This window comes from Xyrauchen texanus, chromosome 7, assembly GCF_025860055.1.
Source record: "Xyrauchen texanus isolate HMW12.3.18 chromosome 7, RBS_HiC_50CHRs, whole genome shotgun sequence".
Classification (NCBI taxonomy): domain Eukaryota; kingdom Metazoa; phylum Chordata; class Actinopteri; order Cypriniformes; family Catostomidae; genus Xyrauchen; species Xyrauchen texanus.
The window spans coordinates 6,516,188-6,531,420 of NC_068282.1; the positions used below are offsets into that span (position 1 = coordinate 6,516,188).

Sequence of the window (15,233 nt, forward strand, 5' to 3'; positions counted from 1 at the left end):
GCTGTGCATGCTGACTGTATATTTATTATTAAACACAGCCTTTTGAAATTCACAAACCTTTTGGATGACTGTAAGAGCCTGAATAAAATGCACGAGTTATATGGACTACTTTAATGGTGATTTGTAGGTTATTATGTCATTCTTTGAGCATGACAGTAACGTTCATGACCAACATGCTGTATCTGACTTGAATCAGGCTTGTCAGACCGATACCCGATCTGGGTAAAAATGTCAGTATCGGACCCGATACCGATCCAGGTAACTGATTGGTGCCATCTCTAAAATCTAATAATGATATGAGTCATCACTGTTTGAAATAATGTGTGCAATTTACAAGTAAAAACATTTTCATGAAATTGTATAAGAAATTCTAAAAAGGTTACTGTCACTTTAAGGGTTCAACGAGCGGGCTCGCAGTGTTCTGGTTCAGCGAACATCAACAAGAATCATGCTGTGTGAGATTAAAATGTATATTTCTTTTTACTTTTTATCTGACTGTAAAGAACAGAAAGGATAATAAGACCAATTATTCAATAAACTGGAGCGTGCCTCATCTTTGATGGACACACATTACACGGAGGAAACGATCCGCTTTAATCACAAGCACTTTTCATCGAAACAATGCGATTTTCCAGGTATTCCAGTGCTTACGTTTTCAAAAGCTAAATTCAAGCACTTTAAGGACCTCGAAACTCTGAAACAGTTTAGGAAAAAGTGCAGTAGGGGTAAAATCAATCAGTAGAGAGATTATGATGTTTGATGGGTCATTTGATTTATGATTACATGGAAAGAAATCAATGTTGAAAATTTTGAAATATCAAGTTTTTTGGGGTTTACGATATATTGAAATTCGATATATTGTCCCCATCCCTATGATTTAGAAATACATTTGCCACTTTGTGCAAACCTTTACAATGTTATGAACCCGCTCAGATACTCAGTGTTTACATGCTAACGCTTTACAAATAACCTTAAAAATTTACCTCGACCTTTATGATACAAATACTGCTAAAATACTAATAAGAGATTTTAGCATGTTTTTCATGCTAAAAATGTAAACATTCACATAATATACAACTTTGCACAAACCTGTATCATATGAACCGGCTAAAGTAATTATATGTTCAGACCAATCATGTATCAACTTGTGCATTTGAGCATTTTTCACAAATAACCTTTCAAATTTGCCACTTGTGCAAACATTTACAATGATATGAACCGCTAAAGCAATAATGCATAAATTTCCATTATTCCTTTGCACACCGTGTTGCATTAAGTCACACTTACTAAATTCTCGCCCATATACTTCCTGTATCATAAAAGTAATCCATAGCCACCAAACTGCTCACTTTATCTCTAAAGCAGCACCAAAATAAATATATTTAACAACCCTGTGACTTCTCTGTATGCAATAAAAGCACAGTTTGGATATGGGCCGTTATGGCAAATGTGTTTTGCAACAGGCTGACTCTGCTAAAACAGATGCAAACAGTCGACGGGTTCTGCGGCATACGTATGAAGTGAGGGCATCCATCTTAGGCCATTTCATCTCAATGGCCCTTTAAAGCGGCCTGCTGACACTGTTCTGATGATATTAATAAAAGAGAGCGAAGTGAAGAGAGCCACGCCGGGCGAAGGTGGCCATAAATATTAATAGAGTTGAACTGCGAGGAGCTCGTGGCCTAAGTGGCCTCTTTATTATTTTTTGTGCTCTCCATGATTTATTATCATTCCTGAAACCAGACGACTTTCTGGTGTGAGGAGAAAGTGTGATGTCCACATTGATGTTACAGGAATGCTACACATCTGTGCTACAACTTTACAGGACAACATGGGAGAAAGGGAGGGTGAAGCAGCAAAGACAGACAGTGAGACAAAGAGAAAGGGTAATGTCTATAAAGTGCTCTTTAGCTATATATCCGTAACTTGAGAAAAGATTAGTTTGTTTTACGAACTGCCAGAGTTTTCGGAGAGCGTAGTTTGGCTAATGACTGTAAATGAAACACTCTAGTTTATTAGATCATAAAATTGTTCATTCATCCATTCAAGCTTGAAAGCATTCGCACACGCTAGCTGACAAGCATGTATAAGTGTGCACACATGGACACACACACCCCACACACACACACCTGTTTACCTACAGTACAGCAGCCATCTAAAAGAGGATCCACCGTTGATTTCTGTTGATTAATTGAAAGCTAATTATAACTATACAACAAACTAACCTTAATATAAACCACAACCCTGGGTTAAGGTATTATCATGGTACCATGTTAGTGATGGTATCAGATGTTAATATCATGTTACTTCGATATGCATCATGGTATTATTCAATATTCCAGGTTCGATACAGGTTAAGCTCAATCGACAGCATTTGTGACATAATGTTGATTACCACAAAAATAATTTCGACTTGTTCCTCCTTTTCTCTAAAGAAAAAGCTCAAATCAAGGTTACAGTGAGGTACTTACAATGGAAGTGAATGGGGCCAATTTTTGGAGGGTTTAACATGGTATTAATTCTTTCTCTTTCTCGCTCTCTCTTACTCTCTCTCTCTCTTTCTCTCTCTCTCTCTCTCTCTCTCTATATATATATATATACTGTGTACAGACAGACAGACAGACAGACAGACAGACAGACAGACAGATAGATAGATAGATAGATAGATAGATAGATAGATAGATAGATAGATAGATAGATAGATAGATAGATAGATAGATAGATAGATTGATTGATTGATTGATTGATTTAATGGTCTGGGACTGAGTAGTGTCCGAGTGAACTCTTAAAAAGGCAAGATCAACCCACTCCATCGTGATGCTGACCGAGGGAGAAATAATCCAACACTCTATGTAATAGCTGAGCTCTGCCTTTGCATATGATTGCACACTGAATCATCACAGCTGTCTATTTTCAGCTTGGTCTACCATAAGGCACTATATTTCACATAAGGACATATTGTATCTTAACCTCATGAGATCTCTTTGCAATGGAGCACTGATCTGGAATCAGATAATGCCACTTGTGCATTTTTTGCACTATGCGATGAAAGTCTAAATAAAACGTGAAAATAAAATTGCGCAGTTCCTGGCTGTGTGTAGCACCTGCATTTCTGTGTATCTTTCCGAAGGATCACAATATTAGGAAAACATTTCAGACAGATTTTTTTGTGAACAGTTTGTGCGGCAGATTTCAACATGGATTGTTTTGTGAAAAAAGAGGTTGTTATTGAAGGATGTGGCAACACAAACTATATTGGACCCAACAGCAAGCCTACAGCCCATAAGTAAGCGTTAGCCAGTCATAGAGTTTTTTACATATAAGTCAAAGGATCTAAGAGGAACAACAATGTTTGGCTCAGAAAATTCTGACTACCCTTAGAAGTAGACCTTAGGGATCAAAACTAATATATATATATATATATGTAAGAAGGAATTGTGGTTACATCAATGCTATGGAATTAACTAATATTAAAATGGGCCAATGCATGTCAGATTTTTCCCCATAGTGCTTTTGGAATATTGCTAATAATATTTCAGTGCTGTTTGGTTAATGCATTCAATAAGACACCTTTTTGAATATCTCTGTTTATGGTGTTCTATATTCTATATAATAGGCCTCGCTGATAAAAACAACAAATGAGCCGATATCAGGGTTTAAGGCCTGAATCCCGAGAGCCGCTTCACAATTCCGTCATGAAATATTTGGCAAAAACAAAACCGTTCACCTGTTAATATCTGTCCTCTGTAATCCCAGCAACACTACCTTAGGCATTGCCATTATAATGTATTCTCGGTAATGCCACAATGAGGCAGTTGTATGGATTTTTTTAAATTACAGAAAAGACCTGGCAACCTCAGAGCTTTAAGCTAAATCCTCTATACAGTTTCCTGTGTAGGTGGCGTGGTGTAGGAGTAATCGCCCTTTGCCTTGATTAACTCAATGTGTTAGCTTAACGGCGTTGTGCAGCACACGAGACAGGGTTGTGACAGCATTACAGAGGTATAATTACCAGCTAGCCTGGATTGTGGTACAAAGTGTCATTTGAAGCTGCTCTCTGAGTGAACAAGAGCGAATGAAGAGCCCTTTTCAATGTAATTGTTGCACTGTGGGACATATGCTAATGCTATTTATGAGAAGGCGATCTAACAGGCAACTGGAATTAAACTTATTTTAATATGGTTACGTGGTGACATCTGAACCACCCTCCTGGTGTAGAAGGGTTCCTGGTGTGGCTTTTAACTTATAACAAAAGTTATAACTGATGTTTATATCGCTTGTTATCACAATCGCTATTACATTTTTGATTAATAGAATTTACGTAAATTACTTAATTTGTGTTGGGCAACTTCATTGCATTTCACGTAGGGTTCAAATTCAAACCAAGCTGAGAATTGTGTTCCCAAATTACATAATTGCTGTTTTATGCATCATTCATTCAAGACCTAAATGGTCAACTTAGTATAATGCGAGCATTTTTGTGTTTTCGTGTCACTGTCGTGGCGCAACATCTAGCGAATCGAAAATAATTCCACATTTTTGACAATGGTTTTTGCTTTGTTAATTAAAGGTGCAGTATGTTACAATTTTCATGTAATATTCAAATTTTTTGTGCCAATGTGTGAACGGCTTGTAACGCAACTTAAAAATGAGCCTTTCCCAGAGTTCCTAGGTTGCCTATTAAAGCCTGTATGCTGATTTTCATGTGAAGTGAGGGGAAAATCCAAAGGATGTGACGTTTATGCGTGCTCCCGAGAGCCTTGCCTTAGTAATAGCTTCCCTTCCGCTATTCAACAGTGACAACAAATGGCAACACGAGATAACGTTATCTTAGAAATGGAATCCAGCAAACGGCCGGCTCCCAGCACAACACCGATTCCTACATAAACTCAGAGTAATAAATAAATAACATTTATCTACTGAATCCCATCTGGCGGGAATGTGATCGTGGTAAAGCGAAAACTAGAGTGAACATCGGCAGTGCATTTGATTCCTGGAAGGAACTTCATTCGGTTTTGGGGATCAAAACTGACCCTGAATTGGCGTTCTTCTTATTGGACAGGTCAGCTTACATAACTGCAAACATGTGAAATATAGTGCCATAAGGACTGATCAGTGTAATTTTAGCTAACTTGATCTTGCCCGCTAACGAATTGCAAGCTACCTTGCATCGTAACTTTCAAATAATTTCAACGATCTTCTCTTTATACTTTAAGACAGGCATACAGGATAAATTTAAGCAAATATGCTGGTTTCTTGATTGTAGTACAACATATGAAATGCAAAACCTACAATAGTACAACATAACAGTGCAGTGCAACAGTAAACTGTCTGGAATAGTTCGGTAGTGCGTTGCTGTATGTGTGTATCAGTATGCTGATAAGTACTTTTAGTTTAGTCTCAAAGTTTGTAGTAAAACAATCATAACTGTGTAATTTGAATTATGCTACCTCATCTGTCAGCATGATGCCGGTGAATCGCGTTCAGTCTCTTTGTACATTACGCCATTGCTCGCTCGCTCACGTCCCTATGGAGTATGTGCACGAGCACGAGCAACAAGTAGCTGGCTGCAGTTCACTTAACGGCCAAAGGTGTCATTAATAACAACGGTTTCTGAATCTTACATACTGGACCTTTAAGCTTAAAATAGAACATTTAATTTGAAACAACAGAATTAGACTGAATGAAATGCACTAATTGACATTTTTCATCATGATTTAATCAAGGCAACTGTAATCGTAATCTTCATTATTAATAAGATTAAGGCAACGTCCAAACTAATCCGTTTAAGTTTGAAACGTCCGATTTCAGTTTCCTAAAGTCATTGTTTTCCAAACTATGCAGTTTGGAGAACTATGGAGTGTGTCTCCATTTTTGGTGCCGACAAAAACGTTTTAGTGTGGATGTGGCATAAATGTGCAGTCCTTGTTCCTGGCACAGATCACTGCAGATATTTCTAACATTTAACACAGACAATGCATAACAACAAGCAGTTAAAAATGACAATAACAAAAAAAACAATACTAAAATGCATTAAAGACAGGCCACATTGATAGCGAGCAAACGAAAAATACTTTTAAAATAACTTGCGATAATCAACACCAACAACCACTATGTATTATCACTATTACAAACAAATCAAGAAGAAGTATACATGCATTTGGCAAAACTGAATGACAAAAACAAACGGATAAATAAAAATACAAAATTATAAAAGCGTGTAACATGACACAAATGGGATCATATTATAAAAAAAATGGTGTTCGAATGGGCTCAGGATGCGTACTGTGGCTAGAATTAAACATACAATACCCCACACTTAGAGTTCTCCAGGTGTGGATTTCTCTAGCAGACGCAGCCCAGAGGAGAAGAAATAAAGACAGGGCATGAGTCTAGAGGTTAAGAAACACACTCATACACATACACACACACACACACACACACACACACACTCGCATCACCTTTTCATACTACACATTATAAAATACAGCATCTGAGGGTTTCATGTGTTGTAGGCTTAACACTGAGTACATATATTGCGCTGCATGCAACTCGCTTGAACTTTGACTCGAGCTGAAATGGAGAAGCTTGATGAGCGAGTGAGTGTTGAGATGGAAATGTTACAATGACCATTGTCTCAGATATAACATTTCAGCATTTCACACTTTGCAATTTAATCTCTTCACTGGCACTATAAAACTGAAGGTGAATAATTCAGCTCGAAATGTACGGTACAGAAACAAATATTTCCAACATAAATACCCCACACACACAAATTCTCATAGCTGTAGTGCATTTAATAAATACATAATAATAATAATTGTAATGATATAATATTTACATTGTAATATATTTATAAATCATGGTACATCTTGTCAGTATAGCCTTAAATTTATGCTAAAATACCGCATTAAATTAATGAGAATTGCCATTGGCAATAATGGCAATTACAAGCAAACTCAAATGTAGAACGTCCGGGCACATTAAGGTAATTACAATTTCTGGTTGGAAAAAAAATGATAAATAAAAAATAACTGGGAAAACATATTGTCACAATACAAAAACAATGGTCCTAAAAAGAGGTATACATTACTTTAGTTGATATGTTTATATATATATATATATATATAGATTTGGCATCCGACCCAAATCTGTGACACAATGGAAGAAGAGGATGCCAAACGCCACAATTCAAACTTTTAAAAGATGCAAGAGTCATCCATTATTCATTTAAATCTATCCTAGGACTGGTCTAAGACGCCTGAGGGGACTTTTTACAACCAAGAAGTAAAACATCAATTTGCCATTAGACTCAGTCTGTCCACTCCATTCATCCTTGTATTATTAGTTTAAAATTTAAGTACATCTCTCCAGCCTTTAAAAAAACATGTCTTTCATAAGCTCTCACAGATAAGAAAGCATAGCTTATGAGCTTTCAAGCAGTTTGATGCCATACATATAATTCATGGTGACTGAAAGACATGTAAAATGCTGCAATTCATGAGACATCATCGCCTTTCTTAAATGTTTGTGTCAGTGGCTAAAATATGAATGATCGCAAGAAGAATTTTGTCTTCTCCCTTGAATACAAAGTGTATTACAGTGTAACTAGAGTGCAAAAGTCTACTATCATCGTAAACACAATTCTTGTCTTCTCTGAAGTTCAAAACTCACGTACAATTCTAAAGCCCCAGGCTCTGTTACAAACTCTAGAGAGCTGCCTGCCTAAAAAGCATTTTAGGGATCACAGGCCTAAAAATAATGCCTTAAAGGGGCCCAGAAGGAATCTGTGGACTTTTTCTGCATTAACTGCGCTGACTTTGTTGGAAATCAACTGGGCAAATGTGTTAAACGGAGATGAGAAGTAGTGAGTCCTAAAAGTATTGATGGAAAAGATTTCAATTCACAACAAGAGTCTGAGCTAATTATGAGAATGCAGACTTGAATATATCTCATAAATTTGCATAGAGCATATGCCGCTTCGACTCCCGCACACCGTCTCCCTTAAAACAGAAATATGATGCTAAAAAAAAAAACAATAAGCTATTATTGGGTTTCTCATTATTTTATGAGAGTTTAGTTCGCTTTAACTTATGAAAAGCATAATCGTCCTACCTCCATCGACTGTGCAAAGATAAACACCTACCAAGTTCATTGGTTGGTAAAACGTATGATTCGTGCTCTTTTACTAGCAAGATCTATCATTAAGTTTCAATTCACAATGCTCTAGAGAGTGACAAATTAACACGCTTGACAATTCACGCTAATTAGAGCTTACTGATTTAACTGGTGGTTTTAACAACTATTGTATTTCCGACTGTGGCTCATATGGGCAATGCAACGTGCACTGTAACTAAGATCTGGGTTATCACCTTGTTCTTGTGAGCAATCAGCGAGTTCAAAAACAAATGAAGCAGCATGGATGCCAACCCTAACTATGCTATGGCATAGCAACTAAGCTCAACATTGCAACATTGGGTAAACCAATGGCATGATGACTGTTTTTAAACTTTTAGTTTTGAAATTCAATGGCAAATGATGCCGAAATTACACACTCCACATTTAGCGTAAAATAATATTAATACACACTCCACATTTAGCGTAAAATAATATTAATAATAAAACAATAGTAACAAAATTTGGTTCTAGACAAAGGATTGATAGTGAGTTTACATTTGAGACAAAAGTTGTTAGAAGATGTTGGAAAAGTTGACAGAAGACTGATGTAAGCATAAAAGCATGGGTTAGACTGTTGGTCTTGCATTGCAGACATTTTTTTAGTTGTATTAAGAACTTTGCGAGTGTTCATTTTGGACCTTTTCTGTACACAATTCAATACTGCCCTCCAGGTTCTAGACAAAAGGACCTGTTAAATAGACATATATACAGAGACTAAAGGACAGGGCTAGAGGACTGTTGAGCTGTGAGAGTTGGTGTGTGACGTGGATGGCAGAGACACTATGGGAAGTGGAAAGATTGTATAAGGCAGAATGATGTGAGGGGTGTTCTGTTGATTTGATTCAGAAAACAAATAAAGGAAGAAATGTGTTTTTTGTGGGGGTGGGGGTGAGAGGAAGTGATGTAATGAAAGAAAGCCAGTGTGCATGTTTCACTATGAGACGCTCAAAAGCAATATTAGCAACCTGAAATAACAACCTCAAATTCTGAGCTGCTTTGTTTCATATTAAATGCTTCCCAAATGTTTGCATGCTGGTATTATACATTCTTTTGGAATATGAATACTGCATTTAAATAATTAATATAAGGACTGTCAATTCATTAAAAAAGTAATGAAATGAATTACATCATATGCTGATTAATTGATCAAACTAATGGAAAATAATCACATTATTAATTAATTATTAATTAATTATTTATTCAATATTTGTCAATTAAATATAGTTCAAAATGACTTTGTATGTTTAGAAGTTAATATTGCCTACTGTTGGTTATATTTCCATATCACTGAACACAACATCACTGGTCTAGAGTCCACAGACATCCATTTTCCATTTAAGTTGGACAAACAGTCCAAGGGGCCGTTCATACATTCCCGCATTCTGTCTGCAATATTATTTAATTGTTGGTCTTTGTGCACAAGCATTAGCTGGATGTCTTTGGCAGCTGTGGCTTGTTTTTTTGTTTTTTTCTTCTCCCCAATTTGGAAAGCCCAATTCCCAATGCTCTCTAAGACCTTGTGGTGGCATAGTGAATCGCATAAATCTGGTTAGCAGAGGACAAATCTCAGTTGCCTCCGCGTCTAAGACCATCAATCCGCGCATCTTATCACGTGGCTTGTTGAGCACGTGTGGAAGCCCACGCTACTCTCTGCAGCATCCAAGCCCAACTCACCATGTGCCCCACCCAGAGCGAGAACCACATATTATAGTTACCCCATGTGACTCTACCCTCCCTAGCAACCAGGCCAATTTGGTTACTTAGGAGATCTGGGTGGGGTCACTCAGCAAGCCCTGGATTTGAACGTACAACTCCAGGGGTGATAGTCAGCATCAATACTTGCTGAGCTACCCAGGCCCGCTCGTTTTCTATTTTTTAATGTTTCTAGCACCATGAGTATTATGTTTTTTTAATATGCAGTACCAATTTAGTTAGTTGAATGTAAATAAACCAAACAAACATGTTTTTAGACCTGCGTCATACTGTTCCATTCTGTCACGCCTTTTTCTGGCTGTTTTTTAATGCAAGAGGACTGTGGACTTGCAAAAATTCGTTTTGCATTTAGCTGTTACTTCAAGCTTAAATTGCTCAGATGGTAGGACAATTCCTTATATTACATACAGGTCAGGGGGCATGATTAATGGCATTAATTGTTTGATGAGTTTTTTATTTAAATACTAATTGTTCTCAGTTTTGGGTAAGTTACTTAAAAATAGTAATCCACTACAAATTATAAATCATCTAAAAATGTTATCAGATTACTTTACTAATTACTTTATTGGAAAAAGTAATCACATTAGTAATTACTTTACTTTTAAGTTAATTTCTAAAACACTTTTCCACTCAACAAATTCAAAATAATGCCTATATTTATTTTTTGTTTATTGTTACACACAAGTCAAACACTAACCACCTCGCATTTCTCCTTCACAATGACTCATTATGGGGCTATTATTCATGTATTCTACATAAATAGTATTAATAATAAGCATAACCCTATCATGTGCTTAAGGAAATAAATTAATTTAAAGTTAGTAACTGTAATCTGATTACAATATTGTGAAATGTAATTCATTACATTACTTTTTTGTCTAAAAGTAATTAGATTACAATAACTAATTACTTTGTAATTGGATTAAACCCAACACTGATTGTTCTAAATATTTAATTGACAGCCCTTATTATTATTATATGTTGATGTGTCATACAGCAAGAATTGTGTTTGTGTTAGCACTCCATAAATGACCTGAGATATGTCAGTGTATGCGAGCGGTACCTGCGTTTGAAGGTGAGGAGGACGCCCAGGAGAATAATGACGAACATGAGGATTCCAGCAATGACGCCAGCCATCTTTACAGTTCCGTCCACCTGTTTTTCAGGCTCTATGTCATTAGAATTCTGGGTGGAGGCACCTTAAAAGAAGCAAGCACATCACAAAGAAGAAAGAAGGAACATTTAACTAAGACAAGAGCTGTTGAGAAAAGCTCTACATTGACACACAAACAAATATTTTCAGGAATAAAGAAAATGTAAATAAAAACTCAAAATCAAGCAAGACTCATACACGCACACACTTTCATACATATGATAAGTTGTCCTCAACAAAAACCCATACAAATACAAAATGAATCACATTCAAATAACACAAACAAGCACACAAAATCCAACTAATTTAATGTAGACAAAACAAATGCACAAGTGACGGTGTGGTGGGTCTATGACAAAGGGGAATTGTTTATTGAATGGTATTAATTAACAGGCAAGACACAACTAAACCAAAAGACAACATGAAATGCAAAATGTACAAGCTTGAAATGGAATGATAATAATAATAAAAAAAGCCAAACAAAAAGGAGGAAGGCAGAGAATGAAAAAGTATGAAGGTAGAAATTCATACGGGGCATTTGTGGAAGTGTGTGTGTTTGTTTGTGGGCCTTCCATGCTTGCATACATAATATTTTGCAAGAAGTAGAGGACAATTTGTTCACAGTATATTGTTATTGTAATAGTGTCTGTATAAAATCTGTACAACCATGCAAGACTTTTAAAAAATACTTTTCAGGAACTATAGCTCTGTACCAAACGTATCATCTAGCTTTATCAAGCATGTAATTCTACGGTGAAATTGTCATTATTTCTAAAAAAGAATTTCAGCTGTTTGCTGTTGAAGCAATCATTCATAACTTGAAAGATCATAATAATTTGCTTGATTTTAAAAATACAAAAAAATGAAACATATTCCACCGCAGATAATAACACAGATCCTGATACTACAAAGAATTGAAAGGCTGGACCAGCCTTCAAAAGACAGAAATAAAAGACTGCATAAAATAACTACAGATAAACATACTGTATCTCAACAAAGCATGCAATTGCTGTCTCGAATGAATCAACAACTATGATTTTCCTTTCCTCCTCTTATAACCTGCGCTTCTGCCAGTGCGACACTTTTAACAGTCACATGCATATTAATACATTGATCTCTCAATGTGGGAGAATTGCATTCATCTAGGCTCCATTATTATTATTATTATTATTTTTTCTTTTTTTTTTTGGAGCAGATTAACCATTAGACCAAAATGGCATTTCTGAAACTGTATGTAAGATTGTGTACTTTAAATAAACAAAATGTGAATGGTTCTTACCAGTGTAAAAGTTGCTTCAATGTGATCACATGATCGACATTCAGCGAAATTACTGACAAGTGGCATCGCACATCATGTGGGAACCAGAAAGTTATCACGGTCACATAAAAAGTACAAATCGCTTTTGGCGCCACTCTGTGGACATTTCAAACTTTTCCAATTGAGATACCATTCATGTCCATAGCACATATGGTGCTGGATGAGTTATGCGCACAGGTTCAATACTTAGAGTTAAGAGTTATTTGAAAGGAATTGCGAGCAATAATAATTGTGATGCTTGTATTTAAAAGCACCTTTAATTATCAGCCTCAACAAATTCTTAGGACTTTGTATTCTAAAGGCTGGTTCACACCAAGAACTATAACTGTAGCGATAATTATTATGATAACTATGGTTCCCATTAACAGATGATAAAGTTCTGTTTATTCGAAGTATGTGCTGCAGTTGCATTCACAGTTAAGAAAATGGATGTAGATCCCCAATGCATTCAATATAAGTAACAAACTTAGCTAAAGTTGTCATTTTCAAAGGAAGAAAGACAATGTTGTCGACATTAGCGCTGGATAATTGGAGTGTGGAGTGTGCTAGCATTTCATTATCTCATCTCCATTAATACACCTCACCACTTATTCAGAGGGTAAACCCAATCATTTTCCAGATATCCATTTTCTTTAAGGCATCTTTGAAAAGGGGGTTTGACTTGCCAAACAGTGGAGGGATTTTCTGGACCTCATGATCAGCTTCTCTGTTAGTTATCATCATAGCTATCAATCTTGCCTTAAAAGTGCACTCGGTAATTTTTACATTTTTTAATTTTGGAACAGATGTATAAAATTATGACCACTCATTTGAGATGAAGAATTCAGTCATATCAGTAACCTTATTAAAACGTCGTTAGTATCACATGACCAACTGAATACTACTCGCTTAATCTCAGTAACTGTCCTGTTATTGGACACTTTCATTCATGGATTAAATTAATCCTGGTTTACTGTGAATAGTGAATTTCTATGATTTCAATGATGTAGCATCCAGGCCACTAGGTGTCAGTGTAAACCATACTTTGGAACGCTTCAAAAGCATTTAAGTGAAGCAGTCTACCAAACTACAGTAGAATACTAATATGTAGTTGGAAAAAATATAAATAAATAAAAAGTCTGCACTGGCTCCTAAATGATACATCTGTCTGAAGTAGAGCTTTGAAAATGATTACAAATGTTGCTTCTATTGACCTTTTGAAGAAAACAGAGCCAATCTCTTCTAGCATTGCTATTCTTTTCTTTCACCAAGTTTTTTCACCTGAACACATTTTGGCTCTATCTACAGCTGTCAGCATGTGGATCTTTAGGATGTGGGTGGACTGTGTGTTGCCAATGTGCTCTATTATTGTAGTAACTGAACTCAATGTCTTCAGTCTGCCTGGATCTGATTGGGTTCAACAGTTCAGGATCCACACATTCACACACAAACAGACCCACACACCCCAAAACACACTTCCTGTGATCTTCATGTTTCAGCCTATTTTCTTATTTTATCCTAGCCAGTGCTTTCATCCAAATATAACAATTATCTTAAATATCTTACCAGGGTCTTGACTAACAGAATGGCTAATGTTTTCTAACCTTTTCTGACATTTTACAACAGCTTCCCCAAGACACACTGTATACAAAAGATTGATAAAGATGGTCTTTAAAAGTGTCAAATATATATATATAGCATCATCATCATCATTTTATTTATTTATTTGGTCCACTTTCATTACTCAAGGTTTCTTTTTGCACCAAAAAGTGTCATAATTTCATTTTTCATGACTATTTTCCACCCTATTTATGAGAGCAGCACCCATAATTCGCACAAGATTTCCCACTTCTTACTCAACATTATTTCTCCTGGTGTTTAGGATTAATAGCATGTACCCTCTTCCTCCTTATTACCTTACTGTTACTGGGTTGGCCAAGTTTCTGAACACTCAATAGTTTAGTTTCAATAAGTGGTATTTTTGCACTGAGATGGAAGTTTTCAGTTTTGAAATGTACAGAATCTTTTACATAATGACCTAACTTTTCTTTCAAAAGATGAAGAAAATTAGTTTTGTCAGGATATTCCTCCCTTTAAACAGTAAACCTGAAAAAAGTAATCACCAGTGTAAATGGTGTCATGCCCATTATTTTGCTCTGGATTTCGAATTGCTCAAATGCCCATTTTAGCCATTAAATGGCATTGTTTCTTTAAGTCCTGTGACAAATCGTAAGATGTTATGTAAAATAGTAAAGCGAAACACAAATATACTCTGCCCTTGATTAGAAGCAATCGCTATAGATGTCCCTTCACCCACGATCCCTTAATGTCTGCCCAATAAAATATGCAAATATGCAAATCCTTTTATTTTGAAGGGGTAAAATTAAGTATCAAAGAGGAATTATTAGCAAAGCCCATCATATTAAAACTGAATCCCCACCATAGATGGTTGGAGGGGGGCGTTGGAGTGGGTGCGTTTTGCCACTATAATTGCCAACATTTCGCGATATTCTATGCAGTTCCGTTTGTGTGTGTAGAAGGTACCAATGTATTAAACTTTATATTAAGCAGGTCTGTGGGCCGACGGATTACACAAGAGTTTATGGGGGTGCATATCAGAGCTGGCATCTCTGGAAGAGGCAGAAACTGCTATTCTTTGCAATTGACGGGATTACATCTGCATAGTTGGATGTATATAACAGGATTATAATCTCAAATGGACTTGGATTAAGATCATACAATCATGTAAACAACCCATGATGCTAAAAGCACAAAAAGTGCCCCCTTTTCCCAGCACACTCCAATTGGTTAAATATAAATAAAGGTTAAAAGGTGGATTTGAAGTACATTTAGATTAAAATCCCTTTTGTGTCCACTTCACAAGGGTGTTTG

At 36.2% G+C, this 15,233-nt stretch overlaps 1 protein-coding gene across 6 annotated transcripts in view; it reads right to left on the reverse strand.

The window, feature by feature from the left end:
• LOC127646731 (receptor-type tyrosine-protein phosphatase T-like) overlaps positions 1-15,233 on the reverse strand; it is a 343,034-nt gene that overhangs the window by 77,642 nt on the left and 250,159 nt on the right. For 5 of the 6 annotated variants that reach the window (XM_052130581.1, XM_052130582.1, XM_052130580.1 and 2 more), the window contains 2 exons: positions 10,955-11,090; positions 6,313-6,345 (listed from right to left, as the gene is read on the reverse strand). In XM_052130581.1, coding sequence (XP_051986541.1) covers positions 6,313-6,345; positions 10,955-11,090 — 169 coding nt within the window. The remainder of the gene's footprint in view (positions 1-6,312; positions 6,346-10,954; positions 11,091-15,233) is intronic. The other variant, XM_052130578.1, reaches the window with a different exon arrangement.